At 43.7% G+C, this 26,746-nt stretch overlaps 1 protein-coding gene across 5 annotated transcripts in view; it reads left to right on the top strand.

The window, feature by feature from the left end:
- ETS1 (ETS proto-oncogene 1, transcription factor) overlaps positions 1-26,746 on the top strand; it is a 130,258-nt gene that overhangs the window by 18,879 nt on the left and 84,633 nt on the right. For all 5 annotated transcript variants that reach the window (XM_009007097.5, XM_078339198.1, XM_054241721.2 and 2 more), the window contains exon 3: positions 13,763-13,907. In XM_009007097.5, coding sequence (XP_009005345.1) covers positions 13,763-13,907 — 145 coding nt within the window. The remainder of the gene's footprint in view (positions 1-13,762; positions 13,908-26,746) is intronic.

Genomic DNA, 26,746 nt, shown 5'->3' with positions numbered 1-26,746 from the left:
CCTCTCATGCGTCATTCTCCCCTTCACAGCACTGTGCTGGCCCAGCTGAGAGTGGCAGGAATGAGTGGGCTGGGCTGCTCTCGATTTTGACTAAACATGGCTCAGCCTGGGTTGTCTCACCGGCAAGGAGGATGTACGGAGGAGTTCCTGGGGGATTAGTGACCCTTTGGCCATGCAGCTTTAGGAAACACCTTGGGCTGTTCAGAGGAAAGGAACTGCCCATTCACCTCCTCCCAGAGCCACAGACTTTGGGGGATAGAGCAACGTGCTCCGGCAAGAGTGCCCACTGTGCTCAACCTCACAGAAGGCCCCAGAGGCTAACTGCATATCCCCAAGTGCCAGAATTTTCTGTAGTAAGACTCTGAGCTTAGGGGACATCTCTTCTAATTTGAGGGTGACGTAACTGCATTAAAAACTCGCCACTCTTAGCTGGGCATGGTGGCTCATGCCTGTAATCCCTGCACTTTGGGAGGACAAGGTGGGTGGATTACCTGAGGTCAGGAGTTCAAGACTAGCCTGGCCAACATGATAAAACCCCGTCTCTACTAAAAATACAAAAATTAGCCAGTCATGGTGGCAGGCACCTGTAATCCGAGCTACTCAGGAGGCTGAGGTGGGAGAATCACTTGAATCTGGGAGGTGGAGGTTGCAGTGAGCCGAGATCATGCCACTGCACTTCAGACTGAGCAACAGAGTGAGACTCCATCTCAAAAAAAAAAAAAAAAAAAAAACCTTGCCACCTTTGACTTTCCCTAGATCAAACATGTTTCTCTTTAAGACATGGTCTCTATGTTTTTTGAATGAAAACAGGGGTTCACGAATTGTCCAACAAAGAGTACTGTTTTTTGACCTGTGAATTAATGCTCTGAAAGCCTTCAAAGTTGTATAAATGGGATCCCATTTATCAGACACTTAATTTCTTATGTTGTACAGAATAAAATATCATGAAACCAAGGATATTGCAGACATATGCGCACTGAATGAACGGGGTACTGGAAATATGCGAGTTCATGCTGGATGTCACTTTGGGAGGGACACCAGGAGACTGTCAGTCATTGTCAGCTCTGGGCATTGGCCTCCGTCCTTCCTGTGCAGTTCCAGTGGGACTTAGGTACCTGGGGGTCAGCTGAATCTCTAGTTGGTGCCAGCATAGAGGGTAGTCCTTCCATGAGGCTTAGCTAAGTGCATTGCAGAGAAAGAGCTCCAAATTAACTACGGCCCTCAGAACAGCTCCCTGTCACAGAGACTTTTGTGCAATTCCTCTTTGGTGCATTATCTTTCTTCCTTCCATAACTGATTAATTGATTGATTGATACACAGAACTTTATTTCCACCTTCAGGCCCTCTGGTGAGGTAGAAGCAGATCCACCTTGCACTGTCTCCTTGACACCAGACATGAGATGGAGCCTTTACTCCTGGTTCAGGCAGCCATGGAATGGGTCCCTGCCAAATTCTAGTGAAAAGCTCTTGGGCTTTAGAGTCAGAAAGACCCAGATTAAATTGTCTGGTACACCTTAGCTATTTGATCTCGAGCAAGTTACTTCCCCCTTTGAACCTCAGTGTCTTCATCTGTAAAACAGGCATAGTATAAGGTACGTGGAAGGTCATTGTGACAGTTTGGTGAGAACATGCTTGTCAAGCGCCTCCACAAAGATGACCTCCATCAGTTCCCTTTTTCTTTTAGTTACTATCTCATTTCTTTCTACTCAGGGACTTTTTGATTGTGTTAGATGGATTCTGGGGCTGGGAAGGGGTGATGATTTCCACTTGTCCATACAAGCGTGTTGCCAGAAGAAGATGGGGCTACTGGGGTGAAGATGGAGACATCCTCATTGGGAAACCTCCTTGTTTCATCACTGCCCTGCATGAGAAACAGCTCCCTTGCCACCAGATCAAAGTTCTCTTGTCACGGCCTGTGGTTTACAACCCCATTGTGTAAACAGACCTGGTTCTCTTATCTTGAGTAATTGCAGTTTAATTGGGCCTCCTTGGGATGCAGTTCCCTTCTTACTCAGGGCTCTGGCTGTTCACACACTCAGTTCCAGCCCATAGGCCTCAAGACTTGAGCCATTGGATGTGTTCACAGAAGGGTCACTGTGGTGTCCCTGCACTTTTTGTGCAGTGGCTGTGCTTGCTACCATGAAGCTTAATGCAGACACCCTCTCCTTCTCTCTGGAAATCCTGGAGAGCAATGGATAAATTTTTGGCACTAGAGAAGTAGGAATCCACAAAAAGAAATGCAAATCCTAAGTGGGAATGAGACTGCTGAAACATAATGTTTAGGAAAATTATTTATACACATAACTCTTAGTGGTTATCATAGAAATTGAAGAAAAAAGAGAAATAACATGTATTTTTCCAGTGTCTTGGAATGTGGGGTTTCTCTAAGCTATGAGGTTTGATCAGCACAAGCTAGAGAATTTCAGTCAGACCGCAATGTAAAGACTATCTCACAATATCAGGAAATTAAGATCCCAAGAGTTTAAATGAATTACTGAAGTTTCCTCAGGTATTTTGTATAGCATTCCTGTCTTGGTCCATTAGTGCTACTATAACAAACTCCCTGAGACTGGGTGATTCCAAAAGAATAGAAATTTATTGCTCACAGTTCTGGACACTGGATGTCCCAGATCAAGGCTTTAGCAGGTGTCTGGTCAAAGTCCAGTCTCAGCATCCAAGATGGAGCCTTGCTGCTGCATCCTCTGGAGGGGATGCACACTCTGTCCTCAATGGAGGAAGGGAGGGAAGGGGCCAAACCCATTCCATCAAGCCCTTTTAAAGGGCCCTAGTTCCATCCTTGAGGGTGTCACCCTGACAACTTACTCACCTCATAATGCCTGTTAATACTATCCCCTTGGTGTTTACATTTCAACATGTAAATTTGGGGGGATACATCCATAGCAACTCCTTACTAACACATTTATTTAATTAATTTTTTTAGATATTTGGTGATATGTAAGAACTTATAATGTATTTTCATTCATGTATTTATATGCCTTGTTTATGAAAAATTAGTTTTTCCTGATTCAGGAAAAAAAAAAAAAAAGCAACGAACTCCATTGTGTAGACTGCTGAGCAAATTGAAATTACTGGATAGTCTTCTGGCCATGGCAAGTTCTACCAACCTTGTCCATAACGAGGTTTTGAGTAAGCCTCAGCCTCCATCTCCGTACCACAAGATGCCTAAAGCTGTCACCTGTGGTACCACTGGGCATCTGAAGGCTTCATGCTAATGGAGGGGCAACTTGAAATTGGCAGATCTAGAAGCTGACAAATAATACATCTGTCACCTAAGACCTCTCAGTGAGAAAGTGTCAACTGCAGGCCCCCAGGACTATGGTCTCAAGTTCCACCCCCTCCCTGTCCTTCAGCCTGTTTCAGTGAGTGTTGGCTGGAGTGGAGTTGTGGTGGTGGTCTCAGGCTGGTATGAGTTGTAGTGTTGATGTTGGCTGCACCCCCTCTGACTTTGTGTGCTGCCCCAGGGGGTCCCTAGGGAAGCTAAGCATGGCTTTGCATTAAGAGTGTAATTGGACGTCCCCTTCTCTACAGACCTCTGTGCTATAGACAAGGTTTTTTTCTGCAGAAACCTGCAGTATGTCAGGCCTGCACTTTCACCAAGGCCCAAGCCCATTGCTCCTATTGTTTGAAAAAGAATTTCCTGGCCTTGAGTCTAAAATTAAATTGCCCTTTGAGAGTTTCCTATTTTGTCTGTTCCTGTTTCTCCTAATGGCTGCACCCCCTCACCACCCTCAGGCTCCATCAGCAAACTCCAGAGAGCTGGGGAGTTATTCTGTTTGCCTCCTTCCCTTTTGCCTCTTAAGAGAGCAGGATAAATGTGCCCTCTCAACAGTGGTCCTTCAGAAACCACCCCCCTGCCCATGTCCTTCAGAGGCCAAATACTCTCTGACTAAAACTATTCCACCGCAATCCCAAACAGCCTATCCGTAGAGTGGTTGGCAGGGTACGGAGGTGCTGGCTCCCCAAGCATCTTCTGAGGATGAGAAAGTCCAGACTTTATCAGAAGTACAAGGAGGCACCTAAGGGTGAATGCATGCAACCAGGTGGAAGGTTTTAAGCCGAGAAATGGCCTAGGTATTGCACACACTTTAATCGAGCACCTGCCAGGCAAGAGCCCCCATAACTGTTCAGTATCAAGGCTCTTCCTAAGCTTCAGTGTTCTCTGCTGAAATGTGGTGACAGACAGAACTGCTGGAGCAGGGCTTCGAGGGAGAATGAAGACAAACGATGTAAGGCCTTGCCTGCATTTCAAGGGCATATTGTATGACACAGACCCACATTATGACTCCGATAACTTTTGGCTCTGCAGGCTCGCCCACTGTGGTGTGGCTGTTTATCCAATGAAAGTTGTCAGTCACAAGGTGAAGAGAAAGAATGTGGATGAATCAGCAAAAATAAAACAGAGTTGGCAAGGAACTTGGAAATCATGGAGGCCGACCTCCTCAGGAAGCAAATGTTCAGAGAGGTTAAGGAACAGCTCGGAGGTTACACAGCTGCTTAGATGTGGAGCAGGACTTGCACCCAGGCTGCTTGATTTTTAGTCTTGTGTCTTCCTGCTAAAGTGCCTGAGCATCTATGACATTCCTGGAAAAATAATAGAAAATTATCTCCGTGGTGGCAGATCCCAGTGCCCATCCACCCAAGTGTTGACTCAGCCTTGCTTCCAGATTTAAAACATTTTCAAAAAGCACCAGCATCTAGAAATATCTATAGTGTCTTACAGGTTTATGGCTCTGTAGTAAGGCTAAACCCTAGGATTCTGAAGGTAAGCAAGGAAAAGACAGATCCGCTCCCATGGAGTTTAGACTCCAAGTAACACATACAGAAGGTAAGCAACGAGGGAGTTACTCAGCTCGTTGACATTGAAGATGCTCTGCTAAAGACAGAATCTGACCGAAAAAATGGATCACACTCTCCATAGACACAGACTCCTCATGGTCATGACTTGCTGTTGTAAAAATATTCTCCTCCTCTTCTTTTTTGTTTTTGTTTTTTCCAATTTTTTGGGACTTTGGGGAGTGGAGACAGGGAAAGCTATGAGCAAAGGGAATGGCTTTAAGATGTGGATGGCCGAAGGGGGCAGGTGAAGAGGCAGTTCCAGGGAGATGACTGTGGGCAGTGGAGGAGGGAATGCGCTGGCAAGGTCCACGTTCCTGACTTTGAAGCACTGGGAAATGGTGCTAGGGAAAGATCACAAACCAGTGAGCTCCTCCTTGCAGGAATGGTGGAGGTGGTCAGCACAGGTGGTAGCTGTAGGGCTGGCTCACCCCCGAGCAGAGCAGGGTCAAGGTGCGTCAATTGTCCCAGTAGTTTCCAGACCTCCAGGGCTTTGTTTCATTCCCAGAACTAGATGGGTGGAGCATTCAGGCTGTGGGCTTGTGTCCTCTGGTAGCCTCTTTCTAAGAGGACAGGGAGAGTCGTGCTGTTTCCTCTGCAGCTCACCACTGTGGCAGAGGTATACGTTTTCTGAAGATATCCAGGGGGGCCCCTTGCTCCATGGCTGCCTGGGGACCAGCCTTTTCTTAGTGGCCTCTTGTTCACCACCCCCGGTTAAAGCTTAAAGCTCTTCTCTTGGCTTCCATAACCCTGTACACTTCCCTGTTTTTCCTCCTATGTCAAGCAGTACTTTCTTGTGTTCTTCCCCTTGTTTCTCCTCGTAACTGTCAGCAGCTTTACAGATCCACTTTTGATTCTTTCCCTTGTTGTCCTGAATGCCATTTTCTTGAGGTCTGTGCTCTAACTCGACCGTTTTGCCGCTAGGTCGAGCTTGACTCTTTCCTGTCTTCTCCCATCATGTTTTCACCTTAGGGACCCTTCATCAAGTTGCCATCATTCCATCTAAACTCAGCCAAAGGTGACATTGTCTTCCGCTCCCCTTATTTATATCCCATAGAGTCACCATTTTCACTATATAAACATAAGCAATCTAAGTGGCATCTAGGATTTCTCTCTCTTCATCTCCTGTGACCATTCAGTTATAAAATCATGTCGATTCTTCCTTTGAAACCCATCTACTATTTCTCATTCCCTCTTCGCCTCAACACCAATGGCTTAACTCTTTCTTCAGAACTGGACTACAATGGGGTGAGTGAGGCATTCATATGGGGTGCCCTCAAACTCAGTAATCAAGTTGAATAATACCTTAATGTAGTATCTTTCACAAATCAGAATTAATATAAACATTATTATGAAAAATATCAAAGTTTTAAATAAAGTTAGGTTCAGTATTACTGATTATTCCCGATGTGGCTCGGCAAGGCTCTGCTCCTGATTTGGGTCAGCCTCCTCACCTTCTTGCCTTGCCTTATTTGTCCTACTCAGCACCATCAAATTAATCTGTCTTGAAGGCGTTGCTTCACCATGTCCCAGGCCCCTAACACTGCCTCTAGTGACTCTCCTGAGGTCAGATTCCCGCTTGGCATGCATGCCTCTCTACACTGTGGTCTTACCCTGCCCTCCAGCTTGAAGTTTTACTACTTAACCTCCACTCCCACCACCCTCATTGCTGAAGGGCATACTTTTCCCTCATGCTTGTCACCTCCAAACAACAGTGTTTTTGTTTGTTTGTTTTGAGACTGAGTGTCACTCTGTTGCCAGGCTGAAGTGCAGTGGCGCCATCTTGGCTCATTGCAACCTCCGTCCTCCTGGGTTCAAGCGATTCTCCTGCCTCAGCCTCTTAAGTAGCTGGGACTACAGGCACATGCCTATATTTTTGTATTTTTAGTAGGGATGTGGTTTCATCATGTTGGCCAGGATGGTCTTGATCTCTTGACCTCATGATCCGCCTCCTTGGCCTCCCAAAGTGCTGGGATCATAGCATTGAGCCACCGTGCTCGGCCACCACACAGTCTTTATCTCTGTATAACACCTCCCTGAATCTTTCTTATTGCTCCTTACATAGCTGTATATGTTCTCTTTTACCTTTGGGTGGATTATCTGCCTTTTATTCTGCTCACGTGGCTCTTCATCAAATATTTTAGTGCAAATCTTACTCAATCTTTCAATTATTACCTTAATCTACTTCCTTTAGGAAGCCTTCCCTGCTTCTCTTCCCCTTCCCCTACACATTGATACTTAATTCTGTCACATCCCTTGCTGTAATTTCCTGTTTACTTGTCTGTATGCTCATAAGGCCATGGTTTATTTGTTGCTCATATTGTATTCTTAGCATCTAACATAATATTGGTCATAGACTAGGTGCACGAAATATATTAGTCCATGAATGCACATTGCCATAATTCATTAAGTAACTATTATGGGACAGTAATGGCCATTCTTGAGCAATTTGTACTTCAGCCTTGCAAGCTGCATATTGTGCATGTGGCAGAAAAGACAATCTGAAATCAAATAGACTTGGGTTGGAATTCTGTCCTATTATTTTATTAGCTGTGTGGCCTTGGGAAACTTACTTGACCTCTTAAAACCTCAGTTTAGTCTTCTGTAAAAAGAAGATGAAAACACTAATCTTGCAAGATTGTTGTGAGGCTTAAAAGGGACCATCTTGGCCAGGCATGGTGGCTCGTGCCTGTATTCCCAGCACTTTGGGAGGCCGAGGCGGACTGATCATTTGAGGTCAGGAGTTCGAGACCAGGTTGGCCAACATGGTGAAACCTCAACTCTATTAAAAATACAAAAATCAGCCAAGCATGGTGGCACAAGCCTGTAATCCCATGTTCTTGGGAGGCTGAGGCAGGAGAATCGCTTGATCCTGGGAGGCAGAGGTTGCAGTGAGCTGAAATTGTGTCACTGAACTCCAACCTAAGTGACAGAGTTAGACTCTATCTCAAAAAAAAAAAAAGGAGACCGAACGATCCAAGATGGCCGATCGCTAACATCCCGGGATTGCAGCTCTCAGGGAAGGCGCGGAGAACTAGAGGACGCCACACTTTCAGACAAAGTCTGGTCGCTCACGGAGCAGAAGATCCCCCAGTGGTGGAAACACACGGGTCGCCAGCGCGACTCTCGTGGTCGGTGCAGCGGTTCCGCCGGCACCTCGGCGCGGCAGCTCTCGGAGCAGAGTAAACGGGACCGCTTCCCCTTCTGACCGAGGTTTGGAGCCCCTGGAAGGCAGAGTCGCCTACTACGGAAACAAGAAGGAAGCCCGACAGGAGAATCCTGGGCAGAAAAGCACCATCAGTTTTAACGCCGCTGCTCTGGCCCTGGGAACTAACAACCTGGACGTCCACTCAAGAGACCTAATCTGAAAGTTGGTGATTTCAAAGACGAGAGGAGGATAAATTTACAATGACGGGAAGAAACCAGCGTAAAAAAGCTGAGAATACTCAAAGTCAGAACGCCTCTCCCTCTAAAGATGATCACAGTTCCACATCAACAATGGAACAAGGCTTGATGGAGAACGAGCGCCTCCTGATGACAGAATCACTCTTCAAGGAATGGATAATAACAAACTTCGGTGAGTTAAAAGAACATGTTGTAGCCCAACGTAAAGAAACTAGGAACTTTGACAAAAGGCTTGATGAAATCCTATTGAGAATAGACAACTTAGAGAGGAGTATGAGTGAATTAATGGAACTGAAGAATACAATACAGGAACTCCGAGAAGTATGCACAGGTTTAAACACTCGAATTGTTCAAGCAGAAGAAGGGATATCAGAGGTCAAAGTCCAACTTAATGAAATAAAACGTGAAGAAAAGATTAGAGAAAAAAGGATAAAAAGGAATGAGCAAAGTCTCCAAGAAATGTGGGACTATGTGAAAAGACCAAATTTACGTTTGATAGGTGTACCTGAATGCGACGGAGAGAATGAATCCAAGCTGGAAAATACCCTTCAGGATATTATTAAGGAAAATTTTCCTAAACTAGCAAAGCAGGTCAACATTCAACCCCAGGTAATACAGAGAACACCACAAAGATATTCCACAAGAAGACCAACCCCAAGGCACATAATCGTTAGATTCACCAGGGTTGAAACGAAGGAGAGGATACTAAGGGCAGCCAGAGAGAAAGGTCGGATAACCCACAAAGGCAAGCCTATCAGACTTACAGCAGATCTCTCGGCAGAAACTCTACAGGCCAGAAGAGAGTGGGGGCCAATATTCAACATCCTCAAAGAACAGAACCTTCAGCCCAGAATTTCATATCCAGCCAAACTAAGCTTCACAACTGAAGGAAAAATAAAATCTTTTATGAACAAGCAAGAACTTAGAGATTTTATTACCACCAGGCCTGCTTTACAAGAGCTTCTGAAAGAAACATTACACACAGAAAGAAACAACCAGTATTAGCCTTTCTAAAAATACACCAAAAAGTAAAGAGCACCAACATAAAGAAGAATTTACACCAACACATGGATAAAACAGCCAGTCAACATCAAATGGCAGTAACCCTAAATTTAAATTGACTAAATTCCCAATCAAAAGACACAGCCAAAACCCAACGGCATGTTACATCCAGACCTGTTTCACATGCAAGGATACACAAAGACTCAAAACAAAGGGATGGAGAAAGATTTACCAACCAAATGGAGAGCAAAAATAAATAATAAATAAATAAAAAGCAGGAGTTGCAATTCTTGTATCGGATAAAATAGATTTTAAAGCAACAAAGATATAGTGGTAAAAGGATCAATGCAACAACAAGAGCTAATGATCCTAACACCCAGATAGGAGACTTAGATTCAATGAGACAGAAAATTAATAAGGATATCAAGGACTCGAACTCAGATCCAGAACAAGTAAACTTAATAAATATTTATAGAGCTCCCCACTTCAAATACACAAAATATACATTCTTGTCAATACCACATCACACCTACCCATTAGTTTAAATGAAACATTGATTGGCCATTATTAATACCCAATTTTTTTCAAAATAAAGCAATATTTCCATTTACTCTCCCTCTTTCTCTTCCTCTTTCTTCCTCTCCTTTACTTTTTTTTTTTTTTTTTCTTTCCTTCTCTCAAAAAAAAATAAATCAACTTGTAAACCTCTAGATCCAGGTCGGCAATGTCTCTTTCATTGCCTGATTTCCTTTCTTCCCTTCCCTTCCTCCCTCCCTCCCTCCCCGCTTCCTCCCTTCCTTCCTTCCTTCATCCCTTCCTTCCTCCCTACCGTCCTTCTTTTCTTCCTTCCTGCCTTCCTCCCCACCCCAAAAAAAAAAAAAAAAAAAAAAAAAAAAAAAAAAGGAGACCATCTCTGATGTTCAGTGTGCTGGGGAACTGAGCAGGTGTGTGAGGTTTGTTATGTTTTTTTGGCAATCACCTTTGGGATGGATAAGTGAGAACCTGTTAAATGTTTTTCTTAAACGTGTAGTGGAGATGGGGAGTGTTGCTTGCATCTTGTTGACTCATTTCCATTTGCAGCCAGGAAAGGAAGACGCCAATGAAGAGACCCAATAAGCAGGGACCTGCTTTGTGTGGTGGCCTTTTCAAGCAGTGAGGTGGTGGCTTGAGCTGCCCAGATTTCTGACCTGTTAATAACTTGCTTTTTTCTCCTCAACTGAGGCAGTTTCATAATGAATTGGAACTGGTGATGTGGTTCTCTTGAGTAAAAATATCATTTTCATACTCTATGAAAGAGTTATTAAGTCAGTTCATGAAATGTCTAATAAACAGACAGGTGTCTAGATAACAAAACCACGAAAGACTTCTCAGGAACATCCCCTAGCAAAGATTCTAGTGGTTAATGGTAGGTTTTGTACATTATTGCCTTCTCATTCTTAAAAATAGGATCCCGTGGCTCCACTGAGGACAGCTACAGAGGAACTATGCCTTAAAAATATACAGAGGGGGGTTAAGAGATCGAGACCATCCTGGTCAACATGGTGAAACCCCGTCTCTACTAAAAATACAAAAAATTAGCTGGGCATGGTGGCACGTGCCTGTAATCCCAGCTACTCAGGAGGCTGAGGCAGGAGAATTGCCTGAACCCAGGAGGCGGAGGTTGCGGTGAGCCGAGATCACGCCGTTGCACTCCAGCCTGGGTAACAAGAGCGAAACTCCGTCTCAAAAAAAAAAAAAAAAAAAATGTACACACACAGAGGGTTTCATTTATGAAATAAAAAAACAAACAAACTATCCTTGTTGACTAAGAGCCCACTTGTGGGCAGGAGAAACTCCAGAAAAAAAAAAAAAAAAAAACAACCATGTTGAATCCAGCTGATTCTGTGCATGGCTGTTACTCAAAGGTTGTTAGTTGACCTACAATACGGCTACCCTGTTATCACCCAGGTGTGAAGCCGCATCATCTTGTACCCTACCTACTTACTGAATATCTGCCTTCCCACTGTCCTTTGCACATTGTCCCCAGATCATTTTTCTTCAGCCCCTCTTTACCAGCTACACCTTGCCTTCAAGTAGCTTTTCTTTAACAGAGAAAACCCAAACTTTTAAATCCGAGTTCAAGTTCTTAGATTCCCACCACCCTAGCAAGACCTGTAACAAACTATCTACCAGCTTACAAGAACCAACTCATACTACGTACTACCATTTTGCAAGGATCTTTTGTGTTTGGCTAACCATTCATGCTGTCCCAGAAGAAGACAGATGTGGGTAACTTAGAGTTCTTGATAGCATTTAGAATCAAAATTCCCTCACTCTAGACCCTATTCCTACAACTCTGTTGCTTGAGATTGCATTTTGAAAAAGGCTCTAAAGGAATATGAAAAGATGAGGATATATATCGAGAGCACAAGGCTTGATTTATAAGACTAGCAAGTGTGTTTTGAGTGGATTCAGTTTCAAAGTATTGTTGAAGACCTGCTTATTGTTGGGGATTCAAAAGAAGTATTTAATGTAGCTGCCGCAGGAGCATATGGCATTAAATAACATGCCAGAAGAATGGTTTGAGGCCAAAATTAAGGAAATATTTTCTGACTGATGCTCAGTGGTGTATCCTTGCTGATGGTTTCCCTGTCTCTTGGCCTCACACACATATTGGTGACATCTGCCATTGCTCCAAGGCTCCTGGCAACAGCAGGCGAAGGATGTTAGCCTTTGATGCACCACAACTGGTGGCTTTTCCATTGAGTCTCACTGGTGTTTATTACATCTTCAGTATCTTTAAACAGGTGGAAGATAAACAGCCCCAAAGTAAACTTCATCCAGCTCTAGTTTGGATGATTTTACGAATATTATAGAAAACCAGGTCTAATATCATGTACATGGAACTTGCCTCTACATTTTGGGTTCATTGTCATTTTTGTCTGTGCCAATATATTCTCTTCTGTTATTTTTACTGAACTTAAGTGAGTGGCCATTGCAAATTGTGGGAGAGAACTGATAGTGAGCAGCTGAATCTAACATAATAGTACTGAATTCATGTATGAGCTGAACAAGAGAAGACATAAGAAGTTCTCCAATTAGACAATCTTTCTGGGAGTTGCAAGCTAGTCTTTAGTGAGAATGCCATCTTAGGAGCTACAGTTATTGAGACCTAAATGTCAATAGATTTAACCATATTAAATTCTAGCAGAGTTTGGTTTTTCTTAGTTGGGGTTTTTATGAAGGTGCAGGGGCCATAAGAAAGTAATAAGAAAAAAAGAAAGTTGAGGATGGGCAAGTGTAGATGAGACTCCTAGTCTCTGGAAATCTTCTTTCCATGAATTTGCTGCTTTTCCTTTTGTGAAAAGTAGTTTTTAACATACGTGCTCATTTCTGTGAATGTTAAGGATTTCTTAAATTAAAATAATGCCTACCTTATATTGAAGACCAGACCTCACATACTTATCACATGCATTTCCTGTTATAGGAAATGCAATATATAATTTCATTAAATGCAATTTTACATTTTATTTTATGTATAATTTTCTTATACATTATTTCATTCAATCCTCCTACTTCATGAGGTAAGTATTACTACTTCCATTTTATTTTTAGAAGTAGGGTCTTGCTATGTTGCCCTGACTGTGTGGCTGGCCTCAAATTCCTGGGCTCAAGTGATCCTCTTGCCTCAGCCTCCCAAGTGGCTAGAACTATATGTATATGTTTCTAGTTTCTATTATTTTCATTTTACAATTGCATGAACTGAGGTCTGGATTAAGGAGCAGGCACGGGCTCCATGTTGGTAAGCGGTGAAGCTGAGATTTGAACTATGTATGCCTGACTTCAACGGCTAGAGTTATAAACACAGCGAAACATGACTTTTCACATAGCACATTTGTCTTCCTTAGAGAGTACCATGTGGATTGGGATTGTATATTTTATGTAGTTCATAAAACTACTAAGAGGGTGGCACAAGTCCCCGAAAACTGGGGGAAATGGACAATTCCTTCCTAGCAACAAATGTCTTTAAAACCTATACACACTGATTAACCAAAAAATGATATGAATTTTATTATATAGGTCCGTTTTTTTTCCCTTTAGCATTTATCATTTACTAGTTGTGTGGTAGTGGAGTAAGCCTTGTAAGAATAGCCTTTCATGATGTTTTTATAGAGTAAGATACCATTAAAAATATGAGTGTATAAATTCAAGATGGTCAGTATTCCACCCTGCTGTTAACCCTGGGTTCTTATTTGAAGGTCAGCAAAGTAGTCCTCAAAAAATAGAAGAAATGAGGAAGGTAAATGGCATAAGTAGTCTTAAGTCAGAAATTCTCGTTCCTGGCATCTTTATCGGGGGGAGTAGATAAGAGAGGAAAACAATAGTTGGTTGTAGTCTGTCATCCTCTGTAGATGATTCCTACTTACATGTGATTGGATGAAGTGAAGTCATAGCTCCTTTAGGACTAAACAACAGAGATTTTCCTCCTAATATATTTTCTTCTATTTTTTCCTGGTCATAGAGGCAAGGACCGAGCAACATTTATGAAGATCCTCGAATGACCTGTGGTTTCCAGTCCAATTATCACCAGCAAAGACCTTGCTACCCCTTTTGGGATGAAATGGCAACTCAGGAAGTTCCTACTGGTCTTGAACACTGTGTCTCAGGTAGGAACATAAGCAAAAGCTGGGATTAAGGGTAGAGTTGAAGGCAAATGGAAATCTGATGAGGGCTGCATTCTTTCAAGTAACAGCTGCCATGGCTTATGTGGGTATGGATGCTATTGTTCTCGAATGGAAAGCCCCAGGCCTTCTCCATCATTTTTGGGTTATCATATTCCCTGACAGGAAGACTAAAATCTAGGAATGGGCCCAAGAATGGTTGCTTTAGGTCTCCACCTTGCAAATAGTTCTGCTTACCCTGCATTTCCTGACACCCGTTTTGGCTGTTGTCAGAGAGCCTAGAAGTTTTGCATTCACAGAGTCTGAGCTGGATAAACAGAGGTGTGTGAATTGCTTGGCTTCCACTCGATACTTTCATTCAATCTTCAACTGTTTCCATTGTTCCCTGCCTCTCCGCCCATGCCCACCTGGATCCCACTTCTTTTTCTTCTGTCCCTCTCTCCCTTCTCTCCTTCACTTGCTGGTGGCAGTGCTGCCCTCTGGTGAGCGGGAGTCAAGCTCCTCCAGAGAGCTCTCAAATCAATGGATGTACGTTCTCAGGGACCTTGGAAGTCTAAAGTCCTTATCTCCATGCTGTTTTCTGGAGTCATTCTGTTTCTCACAAATTGCATTTGTCCTTGGTTGAGTAGCTAGTGGTTTTTCTTTTTTTAAATAAAAAACATTAAATTTGAATTTGGAATTTCTGAAATGATTAATTCAGATATTAAGTTCACTTAAAGTGATCATGTTATGGAAACATATTTGAATATCATATGGCCAGTCAAAATCTGTGTTTTCTCCCAGGATGAATTCTTGGCATAAAAATGTAATTTCTCTCACATGTTGGGAAATTGCAATTCTGGGGAGTTACCTGGGCATGGCATGGCAGAGGGAGTCATTAACTTGAAGACTAGTTTTTGGTTCAGTCTTCTTTTACTCCACAAAATTCTTTGGTCAACTACTTTTATAACAGTGGAGAAATAAGCTAAATATTTGCTTTGTTGTCCATGCTTTATTGCTTGTCAGGAATGAACAGACACAGGGCAAGATGCTGTAGCACTCCATGGTCTGTGTGTATGGTGGGTGAGGAGGCATGGGGAGTAGCTTGCCACTTGCCTGGTTGCTCTCTAAGGCAGAATGAAATCAATTCATGTGTCCCATGTTCCCTTCAGTCAATAGCCATTGATCTTCGAGGCTTTCTTTGGCATTGCCCTGGACTGTAGACATAATAATATTTATGCTGTCACTTTCTGCTTGTTATCTCAGTTCCTCTAAGCATAAATACAAATGTCTCAGTTACCTATCCATTTCACAAGGGAGCTGGGAGGATTTTGTACCTGTTCACAGGTTGGACTTAAGGACTTAAACTTTGAGGACATGAGAAAAGTGATCCTTTTAAAATTCTAAACAAAATAGATTTTGTTTGTATAAGCAAAAGGTCAAAATAGTTGTGTTTATATTTGTATAATTCTTGAATCCTATCAATGCCACTAGGCTTAAGTCTTATATCTCCCAATGCAGCTGAGGTTAAAGCTGCCTTGCTTTAACACTTCCAGCTCTGGATGGTCTCTACTTGCCACAAGTTACATCTTAATAATGGCCGAGGCCATCTCTACTTGCCCATAGCCTGAAGGTCAGAAGGTCTCTGCTATGAAGCAGAGACATGGCTCTCCTTTTCCTTAACTGAGCTCAAAGTACATAAACTCCCTAGTGAGCAGATTTTTCATGCTACTCTTTGTCAAATTTCTCAAAGACAATGACATTTTTATTTCAGAGCCAATGAGACTGTCTGGGAAGCATATGAACAACAGCTTTAAAATGCAAGGACTTACAGCGGATAATACTGTCTTCTTCTCATAGTTTATAGTTGCAAAAAGGAAGCTGGGATCATCCCTACTTTTGTCAGGTTGAGAAGATTGGGGCATATAATATCCATTCTTAGAATGACCTGGGTTGCCATTAACCGCAGCTCAGAGATGGTACACAGCTTCCATCAGGGTGTGGCCCCTACCAGTTGGGGGCAATCTTTTCACGAATGTGATGGTTGTAGTTCCCACTGTCCTAGACTCCCTCTGATGGAAACGTCTGGCAAGAACCCTGAGCTTTTCTAGCCCCTCCTTTAGCTTTTGAGCTTCCCAGACGAAGAAGTTGGAGGGATTATTTCTGGGCTGTGGTCCAGCTCTCCTCAGTGATGGGTGTTGTTTGGACGGGGATCGTGGGGTTATAGGGAAGGGAGATGAAGACATAGACCAGCCAATGATTTCTCCAGCTGTGGCACATTTCCTTGGAGATGTGTTGAATATAAAGAAAGAGAAAAAATACTCGACATTTTTTTCATCTTCTTTTATCCTATTTATAACTTCAGTTTCCTTCCCGTCCTCCATCTCATGGCTACTGCCCACCCCTGCTCCCCCGTCACGTTCGTGCTCTCAGAAGGGATGAATGAACTTCTTTTCCAAGGACTACACATCTGTCAGTGCAAAGAATACCAATAGGAGGGGCCATCAAGGAGCAAGCAGGCCTTTTCAGAATGTTGTTTCTATTCACGAAGGGGCAGAGGCTGAGGAGGAGGAGGAGGAGGAGGAGGAGAAGAGTGGTGGGAGGATGGGAGGGAGGAGGAAGACAGAATCAAGCAGAGAGAAAGTATGAATGAGGGGGAAAGCCTTACCAGGTGAGTGGGAGAGAATTCTCAGACACCAAGGCCTGTTGGGAATCGATTGGACAAAATAGATGATAAAGCGGGTGTGGTGGGAGAAAGAAGACATGTGTGAAAATGCACAGAAAATGAAGGTGGATATTAGTAGCGTGGTGTGGAATAACGGGAAAAGAAGATGAACGATGAATGGGAAAGGGAAAAGAAGTGGGGAGCCCAGAAAAAAGACAAGGCAAGAAGGGGAGGGGAAGATGACATGAAAGAGAAAAATAGATGAATCTGAGGACATTAGCTATACAGCTAAAAAGGGAAGCCACATTTGCATGCAATTGCCTGTGCAGCTGTACATTTCTTCATAACAATCTTGTAGTCATCATTTTCTTTCATTTCTACCTCCTCCTACTGTCGGCCTCTCCCCCTCCTCCCTATCAGCCTGGAGCCATTTGCGAGAGCCAATGGGGCTGAGTGCTGGTGTTCTGCATGAATGAATGGGCCCTTTCTGTCTCAGCTTCTCGTCATCCTTCTGTTAGGGAACCTTGTGAATCAATGGAGCCTCTTACACAAGACATGGCTGAAATGTCTGTTACTGTTTATAGTCTGACTGGAGTGGAGCCACTGACCCTGCCTCCTCTCTGTTCCCTTCCTCTGTTCTGTCCCTCAGCCTCAGCCCTTTCTCTCCAACCATCCTAACAGAATCATTTTTACATTTCAGTCTCTTGCTCTCTGTCTTTAAGAGCTCACTGACATTTTACCATTACCAACTGTCATGACTTGTTCCTACCCACAGTCCTATTGGATACAGCAGGGTAATGAGGCAGTGAGCCTCATAGTGGTGCTGAGACCTTACTGAAGTCAGACACTGCCTGTTTTCCAAAACCGACATCAGAGATCCAACTGAGCACCCAGGACACAAGACCTCAGTCCATTCAATCAATGCCAGCGGTTCATATTTGATTTCAGCCTCACAATTATGATGCTCATGAATGCTCGTAGTTTGTATCAGAAAATACGATGCTTACTTGGCATTCTTTCAAAGTGTTATAGTATCAAATTATTTTTCATTTCAAGGATGGATTTGTCTGGAATCAGCCAAACTTAACGGATGTGATGTTGTGAGCAAAGTACACTTTTGCAAATTACTTGCTTAAAGCTGGGAAGCAGCCTGGAGCTATAGAACATAGGAAACACAACTTAATTTCATGAGACAGAACCTATAGTCTCAGTACCATGGTCCTTGATTTGAGAAACAAGACAATACTTGTTCTTCTTGTAGAATGCAGTTAGCTATGTCTTTGGTCACTGAACACAGTAAAACCTTCACTGAACCACATTCATAGCCTCTCTGCCACTTCCCATCCTTCATGAGAAAGGGTGTTTATTTAGTGTAGCAGGAAAGAATCCAGACTCTGGACCCAGGTAACTTGTGTTTGCATCAGCTCTTCCTAACAGTGTGACCTGAGACAATTTAATCTTTGTACCCAGTTTCCGCATCTATACCAATGATTCTTCAAGCATGGTCCTCAGACCAGCAGCATCGGTCTCATCTGAGAACTTGTTAGAAATGCAAAATCTTGAGCTGTACCCAAGACTTACTGAAGCAGGAACTCCCAGCGTACATCAGAATCACTTTAGGGCTGGTTAAGACACTGGTTATGGGGTTCTACTCCCAGGGTTTCTGATTCAGTGAGTCTAGGTTAAGGCTCAAAAATTTGCATTTCTAACAAGTTCTCAGGTGCTGCTGATGCTGCTGGGCGGGAGATCACACTTTGAGAACCACTAAGTTAATATGTGTAAAGCATAAAACAGTGCTGTCACTTAGCAAGTCTGATATGAATATTTGCTATTGTGATTCATTGTCCCAAAGCACATTTTGGGAGTCCAAAACTGCATTTAATTGAGTCAGAGAGTGACACAATGATTGGTTGAACACATTTGGTGACCAGCGCCATGCCCAGGATAATGAGAAGATATATGGAAAAGGGGAAGACTCAGTTCTCCTTTAAAGCAAATTTTATGCAAGTGTGTATGTGAGTGTACATTTACATGCTAGGACAAATGGTTTCCATATGAAATATTATACTTATTTATGACATAAAGTTTGGCAGTGCTAATGTGTGGCTTTGGATCTCACTAAAATCTCTAAAACAAATTTACTAACAAAATGGTGGAACTAAAGAACGTCTCTCCCAAATAAACTTTGGAAGTTCAAGTGGGAGATAGTCTGAAAGGCTGAGTTCATAGTCTCTCCTGGGGCTTTCTCAGACAGCCCGAGCGGCTGGGAGAGATCAAACCTGGGCCAGTGTTTGGAAAGTGCTATCCACAACCAGGTGGGACATCTCAGCAGGAAACACAGATGCCTCCAATTTGGCTTTTAAGTGTTGAGAACGCTGAAGGAGTGCCAGAGAGACTTGTTAAATGGAGACTCACCTTGCTCTGAAATGTTTATTCTCTTAGCAGGTCTGTGGTTTTACAGAATGGTGTTTCAGACTCTATCGTCTGCTGCACCCCGTCTTCTTTCCTCATTCAGGGTGTGTTTTTCTTTTCTAGAGGACCTGTGTCAGGTTCTTTGTTCTTCAGAACAGTTCTGATCCTGTGAGTGTGTGTGTTTTAGGGATGTTGTAACATTGGACGATTACAATATTGGCCTAATGCTGTCCCTGAATTCCTCTCAGAGAAAACTTATAGGGGGTCCAGGTGAAGTGAATTAGAAACACAACTGAGACACTCCAGTCTCAGGATTTTATTTAATTTTTTCAATTTTTCAGTTCAATGTGGAACTGTCTGCACTAATGCACAACTATTCCCTAGCACGAGACTAGGGAATTTATCTGTCTTTAAATAAAGTCCAAATATTTAGGGAGATGGGGAAATGTGGACCTTCTTGGATTTTGCCTGGATGGCTGTGCTGTTTGGGAGGAGCAAGCTGTAACCCTATCTTAGGTTCCAGCCTTTCATAGAAGGCGGAGGCTGGGGCCTCGCTGCCCTGACCAGCTACTCCCAGGGGACAGCACTGAGAGAAGCCTGATGCAGGAACAGCCTTGCCACATATTCCCATCCCATCTCTGAGAGGGCCAGAGGTTGGAAAGAGGAAGGAAAGCAAGGCCAGCCTAGCCCAAGCAGTCCACTAGGGAGAGTCCACATGCATAATGTCTCCTGCACACTCGCTCTGTCAGTTTGCTCGTCTGATACTGAGGTTCTGCGAATGCCTGGCCCTATTCTCCTTAAGTGGAGGGCACGCCTCTGATCAGCTGTGGACTGAAGTTGCTCCTGCTTCCTACATGGCCTCTTTCTTTCTCCTCCCACCACCTGCTGCCTTGGTGGCTTTTGAGCTGGTTCTATTTGATATTCAGATTACAAGGACTGCTGGTATACATTTTGAGTCTAACTGAAGAGTGTTAAGTCTAAGCAGAGGGTTTGGCCTTGTCTTGTGGGAACTGCTGGCCCATGCCTTGGGATCCCATCAGCACTGGCTGGTACAGGCGCTCGGCTTTGGCTAAGTCCACTGAGCTTCCCAACCGTCACCTTTCACAGGTGAAATACACTCTTTCCAAAGAGTTCTTGTGTCCACTGCATAAGGGTAATACACTTAAAAGGCCACGGCCTATCTCGACCAATACATAAATGATGCTTTTCTTTTTCCTTTTGGCATGTTATGAGTGCGGATTTAGGTGAGTCAGACACCAGATGCCCACCACATCTGAGTCCTGCTCACTTACATCTTGTTCAAGACTAATGTGCTAGCAACTGCCCACTGTGCCCTTCACCGTGCCTCACTTCACCAGTGAAAGGAGAGGCCAGCCTGGTGAGGGCCAAAAAGAGCTGCACAGCCGGGTTAGAGACCAGAGACCCCATGCTCTCAGGAGTGACTCCCACAGCCCCGAGGAATGAGGGCTTGGAAAGGCCTTTACAAATGTAAATCACCCCTCCAGGTCCCTGGGAAGGAAGAAAACCGGGACGGAGAAACCGAAGCCTCCAGGCTGGGTCCGTGGAGTGACAGTGGGAAGTGAAGCCTTCCGTGGGCCTGCCCTCGGAGTCGCAGCTTCTCAAACATCCTAGGAAGTAACAGCACTGCGCTGGGACTCCCAGGGGGCTGCGGAGAAAAAAAACGTTCCCTCAACTCTTTCAAACCACAAATATTTAGTCCGAGTTGGGAAAAGGTCCCTGGGGCACCGAGTTCTTCTGCGATTCAAGCAGTTTGACCCCTCTCCTGGAACTCCTCGCACGGGGGTGGGACGCTGTACGCCGCTGGCTGGCGTCAGGCCCCTCTCGACTCCGGCCGCGGCCCGGCGTGAATGTGCGTCTTCGGGTGGGCGGATGATGTGGGGGCCGGAGCCCAGCGGAGGGGCGAGGGGCGCGTGAGAGGGAAGGGTGGGGGCGGGCTGCGCCGCGGGGACAGCCTGCAGTGCTGTGTCTGGCCGCCCGGAGAAACGCGGGCTCTCTCCAGATGTTCACTGTGTTTATAGCTGCCGGGGCAGGAGACCCAGCTCCCTCATTAATAAGCTGCTTTCTTGCGCTGCAGCCAGGGGTCTCAGCCCGGAGCCTGCAGCTGGAGGAGGCGGCCCGCTCCCCTCCCCCAGCCTCCCTGTCCCTAACCCCTACCCCGCCTTCCTCCTCTGCAATCCTCCCAAAATACACGAGCACACAAAAAGAAAAACACCAGCAGATTTTTTATTTCAGAGAGTAAACACTTGGGCCATGGGGGTCTGGAGGTTATGGGAAAAGAGGAAACCATCAGGCTAATCAGGCAGCACACACTTCCCCTGCTGAAATAAAACAGAAATCATTGCTCCGCAGGGCGGGCTGGTTAACCCCGGCGCTGCCAGCAACGCGGGCGCAGGCGGAGCCGGCCTGGAGCTGGGGGCGTCCCGGGACGAGCTTTCCACTCCCGGGAGAGGAGGGAGGAGAGGACGGGCGTGGGCTGCCTTGGCCTGAAACTCTCCCTTCGGCCTGTGGCAGCGTCTGTGCCCCAAGCTGGGCTTAAGAAATAGACGGTTGGAACAGAAGAGATTCTGAGCTTAGATTTAGTTTTGCAATAGGTTACAGAGAGTTCCAGATAGGTTGGGGAGATAGAGAGATAGGTAAGAGAGTGTGTCGTTACCGTTTAACAGAGGATCAAGAGAACTGGGTAGGGCTGGTTGGGGCACAGGTTTCAGCTCTGCAACCCACCAGCTGTGCAACCCTGGGTAAGAATCACGGAACCCTTTGAGCCTCAGTTTCCTCGTTTGTAATATAATACTGCCGACCTCTCAGAATTATTGTGAAGGAAGAAAGGGGAAAAAACCCCGTATTTATTGAATGTGGAAATGACAAAGCACCAGGCATGGCATGGAGAAGGCTCTTAATTCATGATTTCCTAGGTTACCTTTTTCATACATTACCGTAATTGCCCAGGATCCCCCTTCCTCCTTTTCTTCCTCTCACTTCCCTACTTTTCTCTCGTTTTTTTTCCCCCTTCCCTTCCCTTTTCTTTCCTCCTTCCTCTCTCTTTTTTTCTTCCTTTCTCTCTTTTCTTTCCCCATTGAAGGCCTCCAGGCTCCATTTTCACTGACTTGTCCCCTCACTGCTGTCTGAAGATCATAAATATCTCATGTGACAGAGTTCATCAGTCAGACAGGAGATCTAATTGCACTCTGAGAAAAAAATCACCTTCCCAATGAAGCATGGGGCAACCTTGGCTGTCCTCAAAGCTGCTCCTCAGCTTTCAGTCTAGACCCTGCCCCCATATCTTGACCTAGACAGTTGGCCACACCCCATCCCCCACCATCACTATTTTTTAAAATAGAGATATGCTTTTCCCACTCCTTGCCCGGACATCCTAGTTAGATTCCTCATGACCTTTGAAGAATTGTTTGCCCCTTTCAAACATTCTTGCTATTTAAGAAAACAGGACTTTGGGATCTCTGTTTATCCTTGTAGGTGGGATTAAAAAACCAACAAAACAAAACCACCAGTTTTCAAGGTTGTGTCATCAGTATTTTCCATACCTCCTGAGACTTACTGAAGTAGTGTTTGAGAGGCAGAAATAACAGTGATTTAAGTAGCTACAGAGTTCTAATTGCCTTTGCCATTTTTACTAGATATCTTACATACCTCATACTTTTTTTTTTAAATCAGCCTTGACAACTTTCTGCCATGTCTTAGACCTGCTGTTTCTCATGAAGCAGGGGTTTGTGCCCCAGAGGAGTGTCAGGAAAGTATGATCCTGCTGAAATTTTGTGCAGAAATTTTTCTAAGGATCTGTAGCTTTCCTCTGATTCTCAAGTTGTCTGAGACTCACAAAGAGGTTAAAAACTACTGCTCCAAAAGAAAGGTACATTTGTACCTTCCTACAACACTTAGCACCTTATACTTCCAGAGTATGCTATGCATATTTTGTTGAACTGGGATGAATTCTCTGGTATAAACTTCCTTCCTATAAATCACTTCTCCCTGTTCTGGTCAGTCCCAAGAGAGTGTATTTAAATCTGGAAGTTGTTTCCATTCCATTGTCTCGGAGACAGAAGCATTGCAGCCTTGCCCAAAGTCTAGCCACATCTCTCCTTTTCCTTTAAAATATTTTTTCCATGTCATGCTCCTCAGGATGATCTCTGCAAACACCGTGGAAAACTGTGGACCTGAGACCTCCCCAAAGTAAGCTGGAGGTGGGGATGGGGAGCTTCAATCTATGCCAAAGCACCACAGGAAAATCACACTGTGATCTGTGTCTCATGGACTTTCTAGTGCACAATAGATTTTCCCCAGCATCCCTATCTCGTGTAGGAAAGAAACTATGTAGAAATAGTGCCCCTAAAGGGTATAGGGGTGCAGAAAATCAGAGCTAACACCTTCCCCCATGCAAACAATGTACACTTGGCTCTTCATATCCATGGGTTCTACATTCATGGATTCAACCAACTTCAGAGCAAAAAAAAAAAAAAACTTTTTTAAAGAATATTTGCAGTGGGCACGGTGGGTGGCTCACGCCAGCACTTTGGGAGGCCGAGGCGGGTGGATTCCGAGGTCAAGAGATCGAGACTACCCTGGCCAACCTGGTGAAACCCCGTCTCTACTAAAAATACAAAAATTAGCTGGGTGTGGTGGCACGTGCCTGTAGTCCCAGCTACTCGGGAGACTGAGGCTGGAGAATTGCTTGAACCCAGGAGGTGGAGGTTGCAGTGAGCCAAGATTGCGCCACTGCACTCCAGCCTGGATCCTGGCAATGGAGTGAGACTCTGTCTCAAAAAAAAAAAAAAAAAAAAAAGACTGTTTGCATCTGTACTGAACATTTACTAACCTTTTTCTTGCCATTATTCCCTAAACAATACAGTGTAATAACTATTTACATACCATTCACGTTGAGTTAGGTATTATAAGTAATCTTTGAGATGATTTAAACTGTATCGGGGATGTGCATAGGTTATATGCAAAAGCTGCACCATTTTATATCAGGGACTTGAGCATATATGGATTTTGATATCTGAGGCAAGGGGTTATCCTGGAACCAATCCTCCCCTGGATACCGAGAGATTGTATACAGGAATGAGTCTAGTAGATAAACTCCTGGATGCTACAGACTCTCTCAGCTCACTGCCTCAGAACCCAAGTCATTCTTTCAGGATCTTAGCCCTCATTTCTGATCAGCGGCTTCTCTTGGAACCACTGACTGTTCCATCTACTGCTACAAACTCACTTAGACAAGTGGAGGCTATTTTCAGACTTCTCCAGTCTAGACAGGTTACCCGACCCCAGTCAACTACTTTGAACTTCCCAGCGACATCTTAGGATTTTCACCTTTGGTCAATACATCAGGTGGATATTCTTGGCTGAGCAGGGCTTAGAGCTTGCATCCTGGTGAACATTCATTCGTTGAATTTTGGGTTTTATAATGAAAGTGGCTGGCTACTTGAGACAGGACTGCCTGTGGCTTGTTCCTGGAGCACCGAGTAGAGACTAGAAATGATACAAATCTTGTTTTGCTCACTTCAACCATACCTGAAATATTTGGACATTTCATCCATACTTCCGGCTTTGAAAACCTTGAATTTAGTTTCTGAACAATAAAACTACCATGATAAAACATTTTCTTGAATTTTAATCTTTTGTTGTGTTTTTAACATGGTTTAGATCTCTCTGGACTTCCCATTAGATATCTGTGCGTATTTATATGTTGCTTCTCAACTGATCAATTACAAATTAAGATTATAGATGGAAAATAGTTCATAGCCCATTCTCTTCCAATTCTAGTAATCTTATTCCAGAAAGTCCAAAAGAAGGCCTGTTATTCCAGATGCTTGAGAGGTATACTGGTTACCATTCACTAAATGCCTTCTGTATGCCAAGGATCTCATGTATGTGGTCTTTTGCCCTTACAATATTTCTATGAGGGTGATATTATTCCCATTTTACAGATGAGATAAATAAAAATCAGAGAGGTCAAGTTACCTTCCCAAAGAAGCATAACTGTAATTCTGGGAGGCAGGCTGATAATTAAACTTAAATATTCCTCTAAAGTGCATGTTCTTAACAACCATACACATTTTGCCTGACCAAACATTTGTTCACATTTTCATTGCTACCTCACCCTTTGTGTCAATTTCCCACCTCCAGGATAAGAATAGATAAGGTTTCCTAGCTTTCCTGAAAAGCAGAGACCACAGAAAATTCCAGAGATGGAAAAGGGAAAATGAGACACTGTTGCCTGATTTCTTTTGTATCTTCTCTCTGGTTTCTTTGAGTCCCACATTGGTCATTTAAGGGCAGGAGGAAGCCTGATCATTTGCAAAGCTCCTCCAGAGAATGGTTTTTCCTTTGTTGGGCATTCAGTTAGGGTCTAGAGGGTTTGCTTACCTCTTCACCTAAGCATCATACTTTCTTTGCCCCCTTACACTGCTCCCCCTCACCCCCAACCAGCCAGCTCTGTGAGCAGACAGAGTCACTGAGCAAGACTAAACCCTAAGAAGTTTCTGAAAGGTTATACCCTTGAAGCTACCCACAGTGTACATAGCACGTGCTGAAGTTTACACAGACTTCCCAGACCTCTGAATAGAGAGACTAATTGTGGGGAAGCTGCTTTTCAGCACACAGGATGGGCTGTTCCCTGTGGGTTTTACTATCAAAAGGCTTTTAAAAGTGCAGTGTAGCCATTGTTGAATATTTCACAATGAATTAAATACCATTTCTCTCCTCGCAGCTGTTCCATGTGAGTGAGCGTAGAGTGCATTTTTTTTTTTTTTTTCTGGCAGAAGACGTCTGCTGTATAAACCTAAGCACTGGGGTAATGAGATTATTTGTGTGCGAATTCTTTAGGAAAAGCATTTCTTTATTTTAAACTCAATGTGATGCAGCGCTGCTGCTCCAGAGACGGGAGAGGGAGAGCCTTGGAAAAGAATGGAATTGCAATGTCTATGAGCAGAACTGGGAGAAGGCAGGGGTGAGGGGCTCAGGGATTAGGCTTGTAGCCTCAGTACATTTATCCACATTTCCCTACATTTCCCTAGGGCTGCCTGCATCTCTCAGCCCTACTAACTGGGCTATGAAGGAGGGAAATTCTGTATATATATATATTTTTTAGTAAACAAAAATTCTGTATATATATATATATATATATATATATATATATTTTTTTTTTTTTTTAGTAAACAATTACTTTTCCATCTGCCCTTTCAAAATTCCTTTCTGATCTCACAGGTTTTTAAAGCAATTGAAGAAACAGTTTGCTCTATGCCTATTTTTATCTCAAAGAGCTTTTACTATAATTTAAATTGTAAAATATACAAGGAACGGACCTTCCTGTGACATTTAGGGCAGTTTCCACAATTTGGACATATTCTACTTTAATAGTGCCCTATCATTAAGTGCTATAACACTTATTCACACATCTCTCGCCTGACTTTTCCCCTCTTCAGAGTTTTCATTCATCTTTCATAGAAATTGAGCTTCAGGTGAGCGGTGAGTTGGAATTAAGTATAAAATTAATTAAGATTAAATACAAATGTAGACTTAACTCTTCCTAAAGTATCACCAGGGAGTGAGCAGCTGTTTTTTAGATCCACTGAAGACTAAGGACATAATGAAATTAAACGGAAAGAGAGGGATTTAGATTAGTGAGGGGAAAATATGACTCTGAAATCCTTTATTAGAGTTTATAAATTACCTCTTCTCTCAAATATCTTTCAGGATATTTCAGAAGGAGTATGAGTAATTTTTTTTTTAT

Source organism: Callithrix jacchus, chromosome 10, assembly GCF_049354715.1.
Source record: "Callithrix jacchus isolate 240 chromosome 10, calJac240_pri, whole genome shotgun sequence".
In the NCBI taxonomy this organism is placed as follows: Eukaryota; Metazoa; Chordata; class Mammalia; order Primates; family Cebidae; genus Callithrix; species Callithrix jacchus.
The sequence above is the reverse complement of the archived record's forward strand: the minus strand, read 5'-3'. Positions and strand labels throughout refer to the sequence as shown.